The sequence below is a fragment of the Euleptes europaea genome, chromosome 18 (genome assembly GCF_029931775.1).
Source record: "Euleptes europaea isolate rEulEur1 chromosome 18, rEulEur1.hap1, whole genome shotgun sequence".
NCBI classification, from domain to species: Eukaryota; Metazoa; Chordata; class Lepidosauria; order Squamata; family Sphaerodactylidae; genus Euleptes; species Euleptes europaea.
Window position 1 is genome coordinate 16,282,561 of NC_079329.1, and position 22,081 is coordinate 16,304,641.

Below are 22,081 nucleotides of genomic sequence, written 5' to 3' on the forward strand. Positions count from 1 at the left end.
AAACAATGAAGTACCAACAGTAGAATATTTCCAATATTTTTTTTTCATAGACAATTAAAACTTCAATGCTGTTCCCTTCATTTTAAAAAGTCCTCCTGAATAATCCATTTTACAAACTAAAGTAGACCATTCCACTACATGGAAGCCATAGTAAGAAAATATTTGGCTGTGGGCTGCTGTGGTTCTTATCCCTTTCCCATGTAGAGTCTTCAAAATGCATCGGTCAGATGATCAATGGTGTCTCAGTGAAGAATATAAAGAAGGACAGTCCTACAGATATGTAGGCCCTAGGCTGTGAACAGCTTTGTAGGCAATAACGAGTATCTGGAATCGAAACCAGGAGTGAATGGAGTGACTGAAGATACATGTTCTATGGGTACACTGCCTAGCTCCTGAAAGTAAATGAGTCATGGCATCCTGTGTCAGTGGAAGTTTCCAAGATGTCTCATTAGATCCATGTGAGAAGTGGGGAGCATTACGTTTCATTTTACTCCACATACTCTGGGGATGCTGCAAAATTACTCACTCTCCTTTTAGTCTCAGCCGCCTATGTGAGCATCTGTTTTCTTATTATATTTCCCTTTCCTTTTCTTCTTGTTGATGGTCATTGTTGGGCAAGAAGCTGGGTGGTATGGTTACATGGGGCTTGTTTGTTCTTATTTTTACTATTCTGTATGGAAAAACAAAACTCATAATAAAATGTTAGGAGGCATTAAGTTGGCTGGTGGTTGATGCTGGAACCCCGTCAAAGGTCAAAACAGATCCAGAAGGAGTCCTGTCCCTCTCACAATGTTTTTCTATGGAGAAGGGGGCAACCTCTTTGGGGGCTCATAAAATCAAACCCCCAGACCTGACCTTAACCAAAATTTGGAGTTTGTACCAGGAGAGGCCCTTGCAGCTATCCCAAAAATTTGGAAACTCTAACTCTAAATATACCCCCATAGGAGTTCTGAAAATATTCTCATAGGCTAAAATGGACGCCCCCCAGAAAACATTTAAAAAGCCATTTATAGATGTTCAGCTTATTTCAGGTCCCCCCCCCCAAATCAGGTACAATAAACCCACAGTGAAATTTATCAAAAAAAAAAAATTGCATAGACCTATCCAGGAGCAAAGAAAAGAGCCCACACTCAAGTGGATGGATTCAGAATGGCCAAAGGACCAATATTTATCCCTCAAAATGGTTCCTGAGGCGGTATGAGGTAAGCTGGCAGGAATGCCAAAGAACTGTTAAGCATTCCTTATCGATGGAGGCACTGGTCACAGCCACAGCTAAGGCACCCTTTTCCCATCTCCATCGGGCGAGGCAGTTGGTTCCCTACCTCTCCTGCCCCAATCTAACCATGGTGATCCATGCAACGGTCACCGCCAGGCTCAATTACTGTTCCTCACTCTATGATGGGCTTCCCTCGAGACTAACCTAGAAGCTCCAGCTGGTGCAGAATTCTGCAGCGAGGGTCCTCACAGGGACCCCACTGAGGACCCATGTTCAGCCAGTGCTTTGTCAGCTGCACTGGCTCCAGGAGGCGCTCTGGATCAGGTTCGAGGTGCTGGTTTTAACCTATAAAGCCTTGAATAGTCATTGTGTCCGCAGGACAGTGTCTCATGATACACCCCAGAGAGCTTTATGCTCCTCAAATAAAACAGGTGATTGTGAAACCCCGCTTTTGCTCCCTGGTCTGCAGGAGTGCCTGCCATGATGCCCAACACTTCACTATCCCTGAAGGCCTCAGATTGGGAGGCAGAGGGGATTGCACCACCTTATTATTTTGTTCCTTGTGCATTACCAGACTTTGCAGCCTCGTGTCTGGGACAGACTTCCTCATTGGCCCATTGGCCCATTTGGAATCCCTTTTATTTCCTTCTTCCTCCCCTTGTCCCACCTCCCTTTTCCCTTGGTAGGGCAGCTTCAGCCAACTTCTGTGAGGCATGGCTTGATCTGCCGCTAGCTGCTCTGCTGTCTGCCCTGCCTGCCCTCCTCTAAGAAAGTCAGTGCTGCTGGGCCTGATGCTGAGCGGTGGCTAGGCTAAACTTACCAACTCCCAAGTAGGATCTGCCAATGCCATGCCCTGCTGCAATCTTCAGGCACCTGCACCTTCCCCAGCTGTGGGGCTTCCTGACACAGCATGCCTTGGAGGGGGTATGCAGTCTCCTGAGGTAAGTGTGGGGGTGACGGTGTCACCCCCAGACAGTGATCTTCAGCTAGGGTTGCCAGGTCCCTCTTTGCCATCGGAGGGAGGTTTTGGGGCACAGCCTGAGGAGGACAGGGGAGGGGCTTCAATGCCATAGAGTCCAATTATCGAAGTAGCCATGTTCTCCAGGGGAACTGATCTCTATTGACTGGAGATCAGTTGTAAGAGCAGGAGATCGCCAGCTACTACCTGGAGGTTGGCAACCCTATCTCCAGCCCAAAGAGTGTCTGGCTGTCCTCAACTAGGACCAGGGCTTTCTCTGGCCTGGTCCCAGCCTCGTGAAACTCACTTTCTAGTGGAGCCAGGGCCCTGCGGGACTTTAAAGACTTCCACAGGGCCTGCAAGATGGAGATATTCTGCCAGGCCTATTGTTGAGGAAAACAACGGTTTATGTATATGGTTTTATTGTATTGAATATTTTGTATTGTTTGCTGCCCCGAGCCCAGCCTTGGTCAGGGATTGAGGGCAGGTTATAAATCAAAATATAAAATAAGTGAAATACACAGATAAACTTGGCTTCATTAAAACTGTCAGGTAGTTTTCTGACAAGGAAAGCCACAGTGAAGCTGACAATAGCCAGGAAGACGGGGAGAAATGTTCTGAGTACATGCATGCACATACTTCTGAATAGCAGAACATATTTTTCATCTCTTTCTCATTATTTGCTCCCTCATATTCAGCTTTGGCTGGAATACAACAATATAGCATTTGGGAAGAAAGATGCAAGCCAGCAACCCACCACTAGATGCTACAATAGAGAAAATCTCCACAGCCACCATGTATTTCCCCTTACTGCTCAGGTAGGCTGGGACAAATGACAGCCAGACACTGCAAAAGACCAACATGCTGAAAGTGATAAACTTGGCTTCATTGAAACTGTCAGGTAGTTTTCTGGCAAGAAAAGCCACAGTGAAGCTGGCAATGGCCAGAAGGCCCATATAGCCCAGCACACAGTAAAACATGGTAACGGAGCCCTCGTTACATTCCAGTACGATTTCTTCTTTCACTGAATTCATATCAGCATCTGGAAATGGGGAAGAGGTGACCAGCCATACAGCACAAATGCCAGTTTGGATAAGGGAGCAGGAAAGGACAATGGAGGTGGCCATTCTACTCCCCACCCACTTCCTCATCCTGCTTCCTGGGATGGTGGCCATGAAAGCCAGGACAACCGTGAGTGTCTTTGCCAGTACGCAAGATACGGCAATGGAGAAGATGATGCTGAAAGCGGTTTGTCGGAGCGGACAGGTCATCTTCTCAGGTTGTCCGATAAATAGCAAAGCAGAGAGAAAACAGAGCAGGAGGGAGACGAGGAGAGTGTACGTGAGATTCCGATTGTTAGCTTTGACGATGGGTGTGTCATGGTGCTTCAGAAATGTCCCTAGAACTAAAGCTGTGAACATAGAAAAGAAAACTGCCAAAACGGCTAAAGAGATCCCTAAGGGTTCTTCGTAAGACAGGAAGGTTTTATGCTTGAAGAGGCATGAATCCTGGTCCTTGCTTGGGTATTGATCTTCTGGGCATTTGTAACAATCATCTGTGTCTTAAGAAAAAAAAGAAAGAAAACTTTTCATTTTGGCATTCTCGAACATCCCAGAGTTATTCTGCTTGCAAAAATGGTCCCTTGTGCAATGTTATGTTAGGATCCTTGTGTTGGTGGATAATGGGGTGGATTTCCTTTCACAATATAGTGGTTGTCAGCAGGTTGTTTTTTTTAATCCTTCAGATATTGTCCACTGGATTCACCAGAGCAAATTGTGGAGCCACACAAAATAGTTAGCCCTCATGGTTACCTTTGTCCTAAAAGTTCAATATCTGGCGTTGCCCCTCTTTTAATATTGGACACAGGGATTGGGTGTCATTTTAAAATGGCTACCATGGGGGCTGGGGGCAATTACAAAATGGCTACTGTAGGTAGGGTTGCCAGGTCCCTCTACGCTATTAATGGGAGATTTTTGGGGGCGGAGCCTGAGGAGGGAGGGGTTTGGGGAGGCAATGCCATAGAGTCCAATGGCCAAAGTGGCCATTTTCTCCAGGGGAACTAACCTCTATTGGCTGGAGATCAGTTGTAATAGCAGGAGATTTTCTGCTTATACCTGGAGGTTGAAAACCAAATCAGACACCTCTATACACTTATCATAAGATGAGAAATTCAGTATAGGAATAGCTATGAGCAATGCCAACAATATTCTGGCTATATATTCACAGTACGTGGTAATATACCCACCAATAACATATATTCCCAACAAGCATATGTATTTATTTCTTTTCCATGTAAAATTTCCCCAAAGCACAAGTTCACAACAATTCCTATGTAAGGTAAGTATGGAATAAAGTCAATTGAAATGTCTTTAAAGATGTACTTCTTTTCTTTGCAGCAGTTGATTAATTGCAGGAGAAGACGATCGTTTCAAGGCACACAGCCCAATTCTTCCTCAGTTCTTCCTATGTAATACAATAAATAAAACTCTTTCATAGTCACAAATATCTTTAAAACCCATTTCATATCAAACCACAACAAATACTACTCCTAACATTGGTAATAAATATATACAAAAGTCCATCATATACTTACAAGATTATATTGCGTGCAATTATTCATCATCATCCATAGTCTCAGGTTTCAACCGAATAACCCATTTATGAATAAAGTATACTATACTTCCCCAACAGAGGTAAGTAGAAGGATACCGTCCATTACAGGTAAGGATCCTAGTGGCATTATTACAACAGTTGCAATGTACATCAGCTGTAGTAAGGAGTTGACACTAGAGAGCTATTTAGGTAACTAGATTACACTGTTGTACATCTTTAAAGACATTTCAATTGACTTTATTCCATACTTACCTTACATAGGAATTGTTGTGAACTTGTGCTTTGGGGAAATTTTACATGGAAAAGAAATAAATACATATGCTTGTTGGGAATATATGTTATTGGTGGGTATATTACCACGTACTGTGAATATATAGCCAGAATATTGTTGGCATTGCTCATAGCTATTCCTATACTGAATATACCTGGAGGTTGGCAACCTTAACTGTAGGGTGCTGCGGGCCAATCACAAAATGTTTAGACATTGCAAGCTATCAATCAAGGCAGCTATTTCTGGACAGTTGCTCCTGTAGACAGGAAGCCTCCTGTTTTCTTCTGAAGCAACTCCTGTTCAAGCGAGGTGGATAAAATCCGGGACTGACCATTTGATTTGGGGAAGAGATACTTTATGGGGGGGAAACAAAACAAATGGCTTCCAAGAAAGCAATCAGTGGCGGCCACAGTGCCCAGAGGCGCCAAGTTGGAGGACACTGCCTTATTTACTATATAGATTTGTCAAAACCCAGCCTGCTGCATCTCTTACCTTTCTGACTTGAAAACTTCCCTTCTGGACATGAGATGCAATCGTAGCAGCAAAATGGCTCCCCTTCCTGCTTTCTCTTGCTATAACCAGGATGACAGCTGTCGGTACACACAGATCTGGGCAATGACTGGTCCCAAATTGGAAAGAAAAGAACCTTGTTACATTAGGCCTGAAGAATAATGATATCCTCGGGGTGATTTACATTCTAATGGTGATCAATTTGCCTACTATATAGGAATGATTTCAGATTTTTGAGGCCAGGTGTTTTGATCTGGAAACCCCTGTTGTTGTTGTTTAAAACTGTCTTCTTTGTTTGAAGCAAAAGAGTGATTCATTATTTTCATGCTCTTTTCTGTACCCTTGCACTGTTTCCTTCCCTGTCAAATATACATTTAAAAATATACAGGGTAATTTATGGCTTTTAGGCAACGTATACACATTACATACACGTGTGTTAAAATCATACCATATATATATGCATAATACAAATAACCATGCAAAACCAAGTGATGAACAGATCACTGAAGCGCTTTTCAGATGTTAGATTGCACATTCCGATCGTCTCCCCATCACACATATCAGGAATGTATGCTACCTGCAATTTGACGTTTTTACATATTGTCTCAGAGCAGAGGTGCAAAATCCAGCCGTGAAAAAATCACGACCTTCCAACCTGCCGCTCCAAACCTGAAGTCGCGTGCTCTGTTTTTTTTATACAGTATATTTAACCCTGGCTCTTCAGGGTTATGGTTGGCATGAAACAAAGCTGAAAATCTGCATTGCCTGTTCACAGAATGTGATGACCTCATCTATCCAATGGATCTACATGTGTTTGGCAGCCTTTTGGTATGTGTATGGACTGCAGCATCTGAAAAGGGCTCAAAACCACTGACAAAGTTAAGAACAGTTCTAAAAAGAAATGAAAAACGAACCATTGACACACATATATTTCTAGTGCTTTCATATTAGCTGTATCAAGCATTTTTGTTTGTATGATAAAGGGACAGGGAGGCTCAATATCTTCTGTCTTTTTTCTTATTGAGGTGGACGGTGAATGATAATTGTTCTGTTCCTTTTCTTGATTGACAGTTTTGTTCTCCAAATTCCTTTTGACGATCTATGCCAAATTACTGTGATTCTGCTTGTGTGGATTTTATTCATTTACATGCATACCTCAGAGATATAGCAGGTTTGGTTCCAGTCCACCGCAATAAAGCAAATATCACACTAAAGCGAGTCACATGACTTGTTTGGTTTCCCAATGCATATAAAAGTTATGTTCACACTATACTATAGTCTACTAAGTGTGCAATATAATTAAGTCTAAAAACATGAAATATTGCAAGAATTACCAAAACTGTACACAAAGACATGAAGTGAGCACATGCTGTTGGAAAAATGGCACTGATAGACTTGCTCGAAAACACAATATCTGTGAGGCGCAATAAAGCAAAGCACAATAAAATGAGATATGCCGGTATTCATGTACATAATTTCTATCCCACTATTCTCCCCAATGGGGGCCCAAAATAGCTAACATCATTTTTCTTTCCTCCATTTTATCTTCACAACTCACCTGTAAGGCAGATTTGTCCTCCCTTGTTTAGGTATTATTGCATTTTAATTCTGCTTTTCAAAGGATATTCAGTGTCTCTGAATAATGTGCATATATACACTCACACAATCAGAAATTCAGTATTTTCAACTGGATTTTTTAATGTCCAATGAAGTTTCTTTTGCAGCTAAGAAAAGAGGCACGGCATGACTGGAAATAAGGACACCTCCCAAATAGCCGCACAAAGTCCCTACCTGGTTAAAACTCTTGTGCCACGTGATAGCTTCATTATGAATTGTGAACACTTGATCAGGAGGAGCCTGGGGATCCAGCTTTCCAACTTTCACTCTATGAAAGGATTGATTTGGGAAAATGACCCAGTTTATAATATCAAATCCAGCTCTTAATTCCCTATTCCTATCAAAGGAAATCTCAGCCCCAACACTGTTATTAAATGAGAGTCCTTCCAGGAAATGGTGGAGCTAGATTAAAAAGAAAAGTAAAATATATTACCAGAATACAGGCTTGCCAGGTCCCTCTTCACTACCGGAGGGACGTTTTTGGGGTGGAGCCTGAGGATAGAGGGGTTTAGGGAGGGGAGGGACTTCAATTCCATAGAGTCAAATTGCCAAAGGGGCCATTTTCTCCAGGGAAACTGATCTCTATCGGCTGGAGATCAGTTGTAATAGTGGGAAATCTCCAGCTAGTACCTGGAGGTTGGCAACCCTACCAGAATATTCAGCTTCTATCTCTCCCCCACCCCAACAGTCAGAACATGGACTCATATAGTCCAGTATTGTCTGACTGAACTGCCTCATCACAATACTGATGGGTTGGATCTAGCCAGATTTTTGCTCATTCTTATCCAGTTTTCCTTACTGCAGCCCAGGCCCACATGACTTTTATACAGGTCCCATTATCCCCAGCATAGCCATTTTTGGAGGTCAAAGGGGGCCTCTCCTTCCTTTTTCTTTTCACCAGGAGAAATGCTGGCCAGATCCAATTCATAATTGTTGCTTTTTGGACTAGGAGATACTGTGCTAGTAAATGAATCTACAAACTTTCAAATGTCAGTGTGGAACCTCAGAGTTACCAAAATCAAGATGAAAAGCAAGGGAGGAAAAGTCATTGAAACTATGATATTTCTATAAGTGGGGATGAGACACTGACTGAATATATAAAGTAACAAATAGTCCATGGATAAATTATCTTTAGTACATATTGGGCCTACTTATTAGACTCACAGATGTCATGGTGTCCCATATTTGCTAGCTTAGGCTATTACCTGCCAAGGCTGAAGGTCCTGAATATTTACTCTCCTTCCATCCACCATTGCTTTGTGCTTAGATTGGTATGATTGTATGGCTTCTAAAGCATGTGCCACAGCATAGACAGCATTATAGATGTTGTAGCTGTGACCTGTCATACTCATTTCAAAAACATTCCCAGGAAGATCTTCCAGCTTCTCTGTCCCAGTGCAGATTTTCCCAGGTTTGTTGTCAAACCCACACTCAAAGGCCTGTTCCCAGAAGTAGTGCACAAAACCATCTTCTTTTGTCAATAAAAGGTTTTTGGTCTGCAGAAAATGTTGGAACCCCAACACTTCATTTGAATGAACTGAGAAAGACAGAGCACCATGGAGGACTTGTATATCCCAACTCCTTTGGTAAAGCAAGGAAGTGAGCTCCATTTCAATTGTCATAATCCACACTTTACCTTTAGGCTCTACGGTTCCCTCTTGCAATTCTGGCAGATATAGCAGCCATCTCAAAATGAAAATATTTTCATCGTAGAAGATCAATGCATTTGCATTGCTCTTCATGGCAATATTATATAATTCAAACATCCCATTAATCAAGTGCCAAATGTCACTCCTCTTCAAGGTCTTGACTCGACGTAAGAAGGCAACACAGATGGCCCTCAAAGTAAACTGCGCAGCAATCATCTTCACAAACTTGTCCCCATTGATACTATCTTTAGCAATGACCCCAACCCATGTCCACCTGAAATGCAGAAGTAGTAGGAGAAGCCCCATCTGCTGGTAGCCTTCATTTGGAACCATATTGTAGAATGGATGAGGTTCATTTTCATCATTCAGATGTAGAGCAGATCCATATGTCAACTGCAAGAAGATACTATGGATGAGCGAAATTAAAAGAGAGAGATTTCTAATGGACTAGTGTTGCATTGTTGGTTACATATTGCAACAATGGTTTACCAAATATCAATTAAATTCCAATGCATATTTCAATTTGTGTGCTGAATATTTATGCACAAGAAAGCTTCATAATTTTATGTTTTCTGGGAAATATGGATAAATAGTTACTTTTCAATCCCACTTACCTATTGGTATATTCATAGTGGGTAAAAACAGCACTGTTGCCTCAAGTATTTAAAAGAACTTTTGAATTTCCATAATATGTCAAGACATCCTACCTGTGAAACTTTGTAGGTGCCCAACACCATTGCCAGATAGAAGGAAGTGTCAGGATAAAGACCTCCAATAACTGCTACAAGGTTATTCTGGATGCCACACTTGTAGTTGGGAATAAATCTAGTCTGCTGAGAGAGAAGGACCATGATGGCATGACATGTCCCTTTTGCAAAGCTATCATAGATATGGAAGCCTAAGGTTACATTGGGTAATATCTGGTGGTTTTCATTGATCTCCTTCACAGCAAAAGCCAATGCTAGAACATGCTGGTAGTTGTTTGTCAAGACACTACAAAGAGAATTATATGTTGTATCAAAGGAAATTCCACTTACAGTAAAATCATTACGAATGAGATGTGCCCCACCAACAGTATCTAATTCAGAAGACGACGCTACTTACTCCATCCCAATTAAACATGTCTTTAGAATGCAGAAGTAATGTCTGCTTGACAGCTGCTAGCAAGCCCACGTTCATAGATAAATGGGTACTCTAGGTGATATTGTGTCCCCAGAACTCCTGGCAAATTCTTACATGATTGGGAATGCATGGTATAACTTTGAATACTGTTTTTCATATGACAGGTATTTGCTGCTACCTACACCTATGCTGGCAGTGAAATTACCCATAATAGAAAATTGAACTTAAACTGGAAACAAGAATTGTCAATACCACAAACACAGATAAACCTAGATATGGGTGAAGTGGAAATCATGGCAAGGATCACTGAGCCATGATTGAACTGTGTTGGAAAGCAACTTCAAATACTAAACTGCATGGCTTTATAAAGGTCAAGCATTCCTGCCTTTTTCAGGTCAAGTATTCCTGCCTTGTTTTGATAAATCAAACAGGGCTGTTAAGCAAAATGTACTTGATGGTGATAATGTTTTATTATTTATTTGCAAGTGCAAATAGTACCTGCCAGAATGCCTACTTTTGAATAGTATTGTGATTGTCAGTTTTGGATTGGATCTAATATTCTTGTACTTTTAGCAATCTGGATGCTCCCTCCATTGTAGGAAAGATTCTCAGTTAGCAGAAGGGAATCATTGAAACCAGTGCTGTTTATTTTCAATCCAAAAAATGAACAGGTCTCTAAAAGTGGCAAGAAGAGTTAAAAATGAGACATTTAGACTTTTGGAATTGATTCATTAGTCAGCAGCAGATGCATTTGGTCTCATTCTGGGGCACTATAAGGAAAAGGAGGAATTATTGCTCAGTGGTAGAGCATCTGCTTTGCATGCAGAAGGTCAATATCTGTCATCTCCAGTTAAAAGGACCTGGTTGGAAGAGATATGAAGGATCTTGATCAGAGACCCTGGATGACTGCTGATAGTCAGAACAGATAATGCTGATCCTTGGTAGGGCAATGCTCATTATAAGGCAGCATTATGTGCATTCATATAGAATGTATTTACAGTTTAGAAGGGTAAAAAAACTAGTCATTATACTAATGTAATTAACATTTCAGTGGAATTGGTTTATTTAAGTTTCTGTTTTGGACAGATATACATAATGGAAGGAAGGGATACTTACACTGTCTCATCATTCCAGGAGTCATAGGGTTGCCTGAAGTTATTCATGTCTCCAGTGATTGAGATCAGAGACACAATGCCACCAATGATCAAATCACCCGGCTGAAAATACCTGTAAAAAACAGGGAGGGGATCACCAACAGAGCTTTTCACTATCTGAGTCGTCCATGCCACATGAAAAATCAGTAAAAACGGTAACATCCCCATCCTATATAATGCCAATCTTCCATCAACTTGCTGGTTGCCTTCTTTCTACACTATCCACATTCCACTGAGTACACTGGTACGATTTGTAGGTCTATTCTCTCCACTAATAAACTGTGTTGAAGCCTACAGTATACAGCCTGAAGAAACAGACTGAAGCCATCTTGCCTGTTCCTAGTCTCTGGGCCTTGATTCGAGTTGTACTGGGGCTACTTATTCACCACTCAGTTGTGTTCTTAGTGTCTGAAGATGGGTTTCAAAAAAGGGCAGAATTAATCACTGTTATTTGAATAATTATAGAATGGGAGAAACTCACTGGCTTGAAAAGATGTTTTTGACCCTTCGTGTTGCCAAGTGGGAAAGAGTTCTTCCCTCCACCCCCAGGTATTCCAAAAAGCAGTGCACACACCAATGGTAGAAGGAAAGCAATTTTATTCTTCATTAACTTCTAACATAAACAGAGAATAATAAAGAGTTATACTCACACCCCTTTCAGCTAAAGGGACCCTGACAACAGCAGCAGGTGGATTCCTGGGAATAAGCCAAAGTGATTATAATGTGTGTGTGAGTGAGAGAGAGAGGAACCTTTGCACCAATAACCCCTTTCAGCCTGGTGCTGTCACAAGGCAATCTATGGCACAGATGGAGAAAATTGTGGTTCAACACTATCTCCTCGATAACACAATTGTCTTCTGCAATATGCCACTACACTAGGCTTACCAGGTCCCTTCCCTCCTCCGGTGGGAGATTTTTTGGGTGGAGGTGAGGTGAGATCACGGGTGTGGCTGCGCCGATGCAATCACATCACTTCCGGTTTACACCAGAAAGTGCTGCATCGCAAGGGGCCTTTACTCAAACTGGGAGTTTGAGTGGTAAACGGCCCCTTGCAATGTGGCGCTTCCAGGTGTAAACCGGAAGTGACATGGCACCATGGGCAGGCACGCGTTGCCTGCCAACCCTCAGCTGGTCAGTGGGCAGCCAGGTGGATTGGCAGGGGTTTGCCCGCCACCACCTGCCACTTTGCAACCCTACACTACACCCTTTTGACCCAAACCATTTCATCAGTAGAACAGGAAGGAAGTTATGGGGCTGGGATGAGACCCACATCCAGTTCCATAGCTATGGGGACATATGGAGACAACCCCAGTATAATGCAGTGGTTAGAGTGGAAGAGTAGGATCTGGGAAACCCAGGTTTGAATCCCCATTTTGTCATGGAAACTTGCTGAATGACCTTGGCTCAGTTGCTATCTCAGCCTAACCTACCTCAGAGAATAGCTGTTATGAGGATGTGAGGCCCACCCCTGGCTGCTGTCCTACAACAATTTAATGTAACATCACCAGGACTCACTCAATGACATCACTGTATCCAATCCATGACATCATCAGGCCCTGACCAGGAAAGGCTACAGACTCCTCCCAGCAAGAGAAAATCAACAAACAATTTAGAGTCTGAAAACAAACAGAACATAAGAATCTAAACATGACAATTTAAATGATGCTGAAATTACTGGTAGGAGCATACCTGCAGCAAAAGGCAACACATACTATATTTACTCAAAGGCAAGTCTGGGCTTTTTCCAGGTAGGCCATCAAAAAAAGAGGGAGTCATCTTAAATTCACATACAACTGACAGTTATGCCCAATAATAATATAAAAAAATACTTTTTGTGTATAACATTTTTTGGGGAGGGGGTCATCTTACATTCAAAGTCTTCTTTCAAGTAACTACGGATGGTACAAAACACAGTAGTCCAGTCCATGGTCCCTGTCCCTTTATCAAAGCATCTCTCTAAACCATTTCATTAACAGTAAAACGTTATTACCTGTCTAAAAAGCCCTCCTGAAGAATTCTGTTTTGCACAGTTTGCAGAAAGTCAGTGAACCGGGAGTAGGGTTGCCAAGTGCCTGGAAGTGGCGGGTAAAATCCTGCCAATCCACCGGGCTGCCCGCCGGCCAGCTGATGCGTGCACATGTGCACATCTGGGCTGTCCACCGGCCAGCTGACCCATCACATGCGGGCATGCATCACTTTTGGGTAAACCTGATTGCTCTGGCAATCTCAGATAAAACTCTATGGAAACCATAGAGTTTGGCTGAGATTGCTAGAGTGTCCATGTTGCTTCCAGGTAAACCCAGAAGTGATGTAGGTGTGTTGCGCGAGGCGTGTGTATGCATTGTGCACCGCAGCCACGGTCCCGGAAAGCTCCCGCCGGTGGAGCTATGGGGCCTGGCAAGCCTAACCGGGAGCCTTCCTTAACCTTGTTTTCCATAAGGTGGGGGCCACAACAGAGAATATGAATGTACAGGCCATTGTTTATTTTGCCCATTTGCAGGATGACTTGCAGAAGGCCCTGCTCAGAAGAGTGAAATTGGTGTGGTGGAACATAGGAAGAGAGGCCATTGTGCAAATAGGACTGACAAGGGCTTTGGATATGATAGTCAATAACTTGAATTGAGTCCAATAACTCGCAGCCAATGGAGTGCCTTGGTAAGTAGATAACCATTTCTTTGAGTGGCCAATGGAATATGCCTTGAGTTAGTGACTGATGTATGATAAACATCAAGGAGTCATTAGTGTGATCCTGACATGATTTTAGTAGCCAGGATGGGCAAGCATTCAGTACTGTGGAGGCTGGCTCAGATCCCAGGATCCTGTCAATATTATGGTAACTGGGTCAAAATGGTCAATGAGCAGGCCAGATGATGCATTAGGTATTTCTTTTGCCTGGCCAGTATTGCAGCTGGAACCTCACTTTCTACTGCTATTTTCTTCTCTGAATCTCCCATGAGCAATTAACCAATTCTGAGATTTGACACACATGTTTTGTGCTGTTCTCCTGGTGCAAAGGCTATCACACACAAAGCAAACTAAGCACTCTGGAGAGAGGACTTGGAACTACATAATTATCTCTTATAAATTACTAGAACAGTATTCCCTGTTTTGACAACTCCCCATACAGATGCTCTGAAGCCATTAGTAAAATCACTAAGCAACTCTGAAAATGTATATAAAATATATCTGTGCCATTTAGCTCTGCGGTCGGGGACCGTGAACAGGTAGGGCTGAAAAACCCTAATCTCGGCCAGTTTCTCTTTGTCAAAATAATCTGAAATAATTGAAAAGACCAATGGTAACCAAGCAGAAAGCAGATGAAATACACTAGACATTCAGCATCAAGATTTGCCTGCCACATGGAATGGATATTTCTGCAGCTGCTTTTGATTCTGTGGCTGCAGTTGCCTCCAACTGAAAGCAAGGCCCACTCAGTGATGGACCCCCACCAGACTCCATTTGAGTATAGTCAGGCTGGGGACCTAATTGTCGGAGCAATTGTTTCTGTAGTTAGCAGCATGTTTGATGAAATATCTTTCGAGGAATATCCAGAAATGAAGGCTTCAGACGAACACATGTAAGATATACTTTTTCCCACTCCACAATATGAAGTAGACCAGGTCATAACCTCTACAAATAGCAGTACCATCTGATACAATGTTGTTCCCATCTAAGTCCATTGAGATCAATGAGTTCAGACTGGAATGACTGTCCATATATTTGTGCTGTAAGTTATACAAGCAGTGGTGTGTCTGCATATGAGTCTCCTCATGATTTATTGGCTATCAGGAGGCTTATTGAAATTGTTTATACATTTTATTGCATTCTTAGTATCCTCCCCCCTTTTGCCTGTTCTATTTTCCACCTTTCTTCTACCATGTCCTATTTGCTGCTTTCTTTCTGTTTCATCTTGAGCTTCCCTTTGTGTGTCTTCTCAGCGATTGTTGTTGGATTCCACAAAATATGAGAGCATTTCTTTTCCTTCACAAACAATGTTTATATTCTTCTTCTGTCCAGTACATCCATGACAGTCCTCCTAAGAAGTCCTCCTAACAGATCTCGTGGATCAAACCAGTGGTCCATCTAGTCCAGCATCCTGTATCACCCAGTGGCCATCCAACCACTTACCCGGGCATAGAGGCCAAGGTGTCCCTGTTATGCTGCCTCCTAACACTGGTATTCAGAGGTTGCTGCCTTTGTATATAGATGTTTCCCTTTGTCACCATGGCTAATAGCCATTAATGGATCTCTCTTCCATGAATCTATCTAATCTCTTTTTAAACCTCCATTTATTCTCATGGTCATCATTGTGCCCAGTGGAAGCAAATCCCACAATTTATTTATTTATTTCATTTATACACCATTTTTCTGCCCAGTAGCGACCCAAAGGGTCATACATCATTCTCCTCTCCTCAATTTTATCTGTGAGGTAGGCTCTTTTCAAGTAAAGAAGTATAACAATTTGTTGACCCTGAATTTATTGACTACCAACCTTCAAGTTCCTGGATATGGCAAGAGAAAAAAAGTATAAAAGCTGCTTCCTCGGCCATTGGACCCTAAGCAGGTTTCTTAACTGGCCCTCCTTTCACCTCTAACAAGAGATTATGCATGCTCTTCAAGACAGGCAGAACATAGTCTAACTCACTCCCTTTTTCCTTTCTCTAAGTTACCCACACACTTCCTTCTCTTTCCTCTGCTTTATTTAACCAGTTCCTGTCTCAGAATCTCCCTCTGACTTTAACCCCCTCCCGGTCCATTAGCACCTACCAACCTACCTTTCCATGAGCAAGCTTCATCTTAGACATGTCATGGATGAAACAGTAATTGGGTAATTTCTCAAGGACACGAGGACTCATTTGATTTCTTTTTTGATATGAAATGCCCAAGGACTTGCTGCTAATTAGCATTCAGATTTGCCAGAGGACTTTATAGCACATGGCCAACCAAAATCATCCTTATCTTGCTTGTCTTCACTTTCCAAGTCAAATACAAACATCTTTTTCCCTTTCTTGGGTGAATATTGTTCTGAAGTGTGTCTGTATATACAAGGTCTTGCTCCCAAATAGCCAGAGTTCAGAGTGCATGTGTGAATGTCTACATTCATGTACCTCTCCATGTTCCCTTGGAAACAGAATGCAAATTGAACATTTATTTCCAAAATCAGCTAATTTTATTCAAGTTCTTTATGACATTAAATATTTAAAGAAAGATAGGACATATATATCATTCAAATTATTACATTCCCTTAAGCTCCACACCAAAGGCCTACCAGCAGGTTCTGTCCTTGGTATTTGCTGTGAATGAAATCAATGAAAATCCCAAGGTTTTAGCAAACATCAGCCTTGGGTTCTATATATGTGACAGCTACTTCAATACAAGGATGGCCTATCAGAACACCATGAAACTTCTATCTGCATGGAATAAGATTGTTGCCAATTACAACTGTGACAAGTCAAAGAATCTGATAGCTGTCATTGGTGGAATTGACTCTGAAATCTCACTTCAAATGGCAAATATCCTAGGCGTCTACAAGATTCCACAGGTAAAATAATAACACGGTCAATAAAAGATTTCCTGTGCTTGATGTGGAGAAATGAGTTTTTTAAAGTTTTTTCTGTCTCTTGGCAAAGTGTAGATGGGGTGGGGGGAAGAGTGTCACTTTCTTATCAGCCTCACCCCCCGCAAGGCTTTAGAAATGCCTTGTAGTGGTAGATGCATCGAGACAGTTGTGTCTCTCTCCCCCGCCCCTCCAGCTAGACAGATGATATCTAGGAGACTCCATAAACACAAATAATTGATATTAAGAGCTTTGTGCATTTGTTGAAAGTTATGATCCTGCCAGCTTTCCCATTCATTCACAATCAATGCCCCTCCTTATTACTGAGCCCCTCACACTTGGCTTTTGTCCATGACCCTCAGGATGGTCTTGCTGGGTTGTCATTGGACTTTTTCATTTGCATGTACTGCACAAAAAAACAGTTCTTACAGCAGAGTGTTTGTGGGAATGAGTCTTTTAACAATTTCAAAACAATGGGCCATAATGCAGCAGAACATTTCTTCAACCTGAAAAAAAAAAAAAAAACATTTTGATGGTGCCCCGAGCATATGTCAGGAAGTATCCAGCCAACTGGTTGACCTGTAGATGTTCATGATGAGGATTGCTCATAGGTACCTTTAACCACAGCCAGGAATGAAATAACCCAGATGATGGAATAATTTTTATACTTTAGGATTTTGCAGCACTGGGTTTCATCTCAGCTGATATATATGAGGGATAATTATAGTTTTGCAAAAGTATTGCCCTCGCTGTAAAACCTGTTTCTTTGTGCTTAGATTGCCTACTGCATCTTTGTTCCAATGGTAAATGCCAAAACTCAGCTGCCTTCTTTCTACCGGATGGTCCCCAATGAAGCACTGCAGTACACAGGGATTGTCCAACTCCTTTTGCATTTTCAGTGGACATGGGTTGGGATCATGGCAGCAGATGATGATCGGGGAGAAACATTTGTGCAGACCATGAAACCAATGCTTTTCTTGTACGGCGTCTGCGTAGCATTTACGGCAAAAATACCAATCATGTTCTATACTGTGAACCTGATTGGATATTTAAGAAGCATGAAGACTGTTACCTTTTCACTAATGGAATCCTCAATCAAAGTATTTGTTGTAAACTCAGACCATAAGACAATGTCCTGTTTCAAGTGGCTGCTGTATATGAATTCGCTGTCAGAAGGCATCAGAGTGACATCCATGGGGAAAGTGTGGGTAATGACAGCTCACTGGGATTTTTCCTCAATGACCTTTCACAGAGGTTTTGATATCAATGTCTTCCATGGGGCCTTATCTTTTGCCATTCATTCAAATGAAGTGGGGACGTTTCCAGATTTCCTTCATCTCCTACAACCTAATTCACAACATGGGGATGGTTTTATCAAAATCTTCTGGCAACATGCATTCAACTGCTTATTTGAGGATTCCAGCGAGGAGATGAATGATACTTGCACAGGGCAAGAGAAGCTGGACAGTCTACCTGGGATTTTTTTTGAAATGAGGATGACTGGCCAAAGCTACAGCATTTACAACTCAGTTTACGCTATTGCATATGCTTTACATAAGATATACTCATCTCGGGCCAAAAGCAGAGCAATAGCAGACAAAAGTAGAACTTATCTATCAAATCTGCAATCTTGGCAGGTAATCTTTCATCTAAATAAAAGGAGGTACCTATCCATCTGGCATACATAACTTATTAAGAAATAAAGCTGGGAGGACCTTCAAAATTGGACGCCAACTTTCGAATGATGAGTGGAAGGGAATCGGGACATCCTAGCCCTGGGGTGTCCAACTCAATTGAGATGAGGGCCAGATATGACATAAATGTCACTTTTTCAAGCCAGGCCATGCCTCACCAGGCCAGATTGAGAGTGGGGGAGGTAGCTGCCTCAGCTGGCTGATGGGCCAGACAAGAGCTCTCAAGGGACCGGATCCGGCTCTCAGGCCTTATGTGTGACACCCCTGTCCTAGCCTATGCAGGCTCCAGAACTTTTGTATTGGAAGCAATGGTTGTCTCTGGCAGGCATAACTCATCCAAAAATAAAGCTAGGTATTTGAAAATTGGTTACCAAGTCTAGGTTGATGATGGGAGATACAGTGCCAAAGGGACACTGTAAATATTAGGGGGAAGATCACTGTAAAATGTGTTAATAAATCCCTTTGATTACTTTGTTAAGTCTATTTTTTCCTCTTTCAATCTAGCTTCACCCTTTCCTGAGGAGTATCTCATTTAACAATAGTGCTGGAGACATGGTATATTTTAATGAGAACGGCGAGCTGGCAGCAGAATTGGATATTGTAAACTGGGTTACTTTCCCCAATCAATCTTTTTTAAGAGTGAAAGTAGGGAGGATGGATCCACAGGCTTTACAAGGCGGAGAGTTTAGCATTAACGAGGAGGCCATCACATGGCACAACGGGTTTAATCGGGTAGGATTCAAATATAGGTTGTCAGACATAAACTGGGAAAGTCATGTGGCTCCTTGCTGTGTATGTGTCAAAACTATGGAAGGGGAGTGGTAGTGGTAATGAGGATGTGGAAAATCTAACTGAAATGGAGGTTTTCTATCAGGAAAATTAATCTATCTCAGAACAGCCATTTATCTGCACAGCATTTCCACTTTATGCCAATCATTCAAGGTCCCTACTGGTTGGTGGTGGACCTCTCTCAATTATATACCATATTTATTCAAAAGAAAGGTGACCCTGAATGTAATACAACACTCCCTCAAAAAGGTTGTATAAACCAGGGCTTCTTAAACTTTTTCCACTTGCGACCCCTTTTCTCCCGAGAAGTTTTTACACGACCCCGGCTATCTAGGTATGTAAAATAGATATACAAATCAAACATTTACTGATAATAAATCATAAAGAAATGTATTTTAAAACAGTTCTTTGGTATACATATAGTTTTACCATTTACTGTTGCCATTCAGTTACATGACCCCATATGGGGCTGCGACCCACAGTTTAAGAAGCTTTGGTATAAACCAAGTTTTTATTGCATGGTAATCAGAAATTGACTCAATAAAGGAAGCCACAGCCCTCAATTTGCAAGATCTGAGCAAGGCTGTCAAAGACAGGACATTTTGGAGGACATTGATTCATAGGGTCACCATGAGTCGGAAGCGACTTGACGGCCCTTAATACACACAATCAGAAAAAAGAGCCAGCATGGTGTAGTCAGACTAGGACCTGGGAGACCTGGGATGGGAAAAAATTGGTTAAATACAGCTAGTTTTTCAATTCAATCTTGTCCAATTTGCCTCAACATCATATGTCCCACCTGACTTTTGTCCATGCAGGTCCAATGATTCCCAGCACAGCCTTTTTGATTATTAAAGAGGACCCCTTCCTCCTTTTTTCACAAGCTGAAAAGGCAGTTGGATTCAATCCAATATGAAATTAATCAGTCTGTTCATCAGAAGTCCTGTGGACTGGGGTTTGATCTGATAAACTGTCCAAAAGACGGGGACACACTTGTTTGTATGCTGAAATCTGAATCCTAGGGATTCCAAGACCACTCCAGTAATAACTATAATAAAGAATTTAAATAATAAATAAGAAGAGACATAACTCAAAATGTATGCATATCCTTTATTCTCCTCCAAGGTCCCGGGGCCTAGAGGACTTTCTTAATAATGTAGATGAGCTATGTCTTTTCTCTTTATTTGATGACTAGGTGATGCCCCTTGCTGTGTGTAATGATAACTGTCATCCTGGACACAACAAACAGAAGAGGGAGGGAGAACCATTTTGTTGCTACGATTGTCCTCCATGCCCATTTGGGAAGATTTCAGACCAGAAGGGTAGGACACCCTAACCTTAAACTTCCCCCAGCATGTGTGCTTACTACCACAATTCACTGCCAGTCTACCACTCAGCTTGGTAGTAAGCACACATACTAGGGGTATTTTACTTCAATTACTGCTATTAGTCAAGTTTATTTAAAACAGTCATAGACCAGAATATAAATATAAATTACTGTATTGTTTCCTTGATTGAGTAAATCATTCAATTCATTCTGAGTGGGAAGGAGCATGGCAACTTAACTGGACAACTGGCAGGTTGATAAGTCAGGTTTTCTCTTTTTCAGACATGGATGATTGTTTCAAATGCCCAGAAGATCAATATCCAAGTAAGAACAGAGATCAGTGCCTTCCCAAAACTCTAAACTTCCTCTCTTTCACAGAACCTTTAGGAATCACTTTGGTTTTCTTGGCACTGTTTTTTTCTCTGATGACATCTTTGGTGCTGGGAATTTTCATTAAGAATCAAAACACGCCAATTGTCAAAGCCAACAATCGGAATCTCACGTTCTCTCTGCTCCTTGCCCTTCTGCTCTGCTTCCTCTGCTCCTTGCTATTCATTGGCAAGCCTCAGACAATGACCTGCTGTTTACGGCAAACAACATTTGGTGTCGTCTTCTCAGCAGCTATTTCTTGTGTGTTAGCAAAAACCATCACCGTGGTTCTGGCATTCATGACCACCAAGCCAGGAAGCAGGATAAAGAAATGGTTGGGGAAAAGACTGGCAACCTCTATTGTGCTTTGCTTTTCACTTATTCAAGCCAGTATTTGTGTTGTATGGCTGTCTACATCACCCCCATTCTCTGATTCTGACATGGGCTCTCTGGCGGAAGAAATCATAATGGAGTGCAATGAAGGATCAGTGATTATGTTTTATGGCATGCTAAGTTACCTGGGATTCCTGTCAATTGTCAGCTTCACTGTGGCTTTCCTAGTTAGGAAGCTACCTGGCAATTTCAATGAAGCCAAGTTCATCACCTTCAGCATGTTGGTCTTTTGCTGTGTCTGGTTGTCCTTTGTTCCATCTTACCTGAGTACTAAGGGGAAATATATGGTGGCTGCAGAGATATTTTCCATATTGGCCTCTAGCGCAGGATTGCTGTGTTTTATCTTTCCCCCCAAATGCTACATAATTATCCTGAGGCCTGATTTAAACAGCAAGGACCAGATTATAAGAAGAACATTCTAACACTGCCTTTCTCTACAGTTGCCCCAGTCTACAACCTCTGGAATCAGTGGGCTTAGACTGGAGTAACTCTGCATAGGATTGCATTGTAATTGATCTTTTAGAAAAAGGCAAGTAAGGGGAGACCTGATGGAGGTCTATAAAATTATGCATGGTGTGGAAAGAGTGGTCAAGGAGAAGCTTTTTTCCTCTCATAATACCATCATCATCATCATTACATCAGCATTCAATAAACAGAGTTGTGAAAATAGTTAAAACAGGTTACATTAAAATGACATTACTTAAAAGTACGAACAAACTGCTCCCGAATCCTTTGTGCAGACGGGAGAAAACTAGCTACTTGTTGGGTGACAGAGGGGTTTCTATCAGATAACAGGTAAATCACCAACTGCTGATCTGAGAGACTCTGATCACTGGGCAGTA

The 22,081-nt window shown here is 41.9% G+C and overlaps 2 protein-coding genes across 2 annotated transcripts; one reads left to right on the top strand and one right to left on the bottom strand.

The window, feature by feature from the left end:
* Positions 1 to 2,836: 2,836 nt before the first annotated feature.
* LOC130490511 (vomeronasal type-2 receptor 26-like) lies at positions 2,837 to 12,657 on the bottom strand. Its single transcript, XM_056864336.1, has 7 exons — positions 12,626 to 12,657; positions 11,073 to 11,183; positions 9,542 to 9,827; positions 8,391 to 9,227; positions 7,360 to 7,587; positions 5,551 to 5,677; positions 2,837 to 3,735 (listed from the first exon to the last, which is right to left on the bottom strand). Exons 1-7 carry the CDS (start codon positions 12,655 to 12,657, stop codon positions 2,837 to 2,839), a joined length of 2,520 nt encoding a protein of 839 aa, XP_056720314.1.
* A 1,890-nt stretch (positions 12,658 to 14,547) lies between these two features.
* On the top strand, positions 14,548 to 21,661 carry LOC130490512 (vomeronasal type-2 receptor 26-like). Its single transcript, XM_056864337.1, has 6 exons — positions 14,548 to 14,687; positions 16,361 to 16,652; positions 17,444 to 18,304; positions 18,866 to 19,093; positions 20,346 to 20,472; positions 20,760 to 21,661. The coding sequence occupies exons 1-6, from the start codon at positions 14,548 to 14,550 to the stop codon at positions 21,659 to 21,661; spliced, it is 2,550 nt and encodes an 849-aa protein (XP_056720315.1).
* The last annotated feature ends 420 nt before the right edge of the window (positions 21,662 to 22,081 follow it).

Coding starts and splice junctions, on each gene's coding strand:
- LOC130490511 (XM_056864336.1), bottom strand. CDS start 12,657: ATGTCATGGATTGGATACAGTGATGTCATTGA. Junction 9,228..9,541: donor GCACCTACAAAGTTTCACAG/GTAGGATGTCTT, acceptor ATCTTCTTGCAG/TTGACATATGGATCTGCTCT. Junction 5,678..7,359: donor GGCACAAGAGTTTTAACCAG/GTAGGGACTTTG, acceptor ATTTGGGACCAG/TCATTGCCCAGATCTGTGTG.
- LOC130490512 (XM_056864337.1), top strand. CDS start 14,548: ATGGACCCCCACCAGACTCCATTTGAGTATAGTCAGGCTGGGGACCTA. Junction 14,688..16,360: donor AAGGCTTCAGACGAACACAT/GTAAGATATACT, acceptor CATTCCCTTAAG/CTCCACACCAAAGGCCTACC. Junction 18,305..18,865: donor CAAATCTGCAATCTTGGCAG/GTAATCTTTCAT, acceptor CTTTCAATCTAG/CTTCACCCTTTCCTGAGGAG.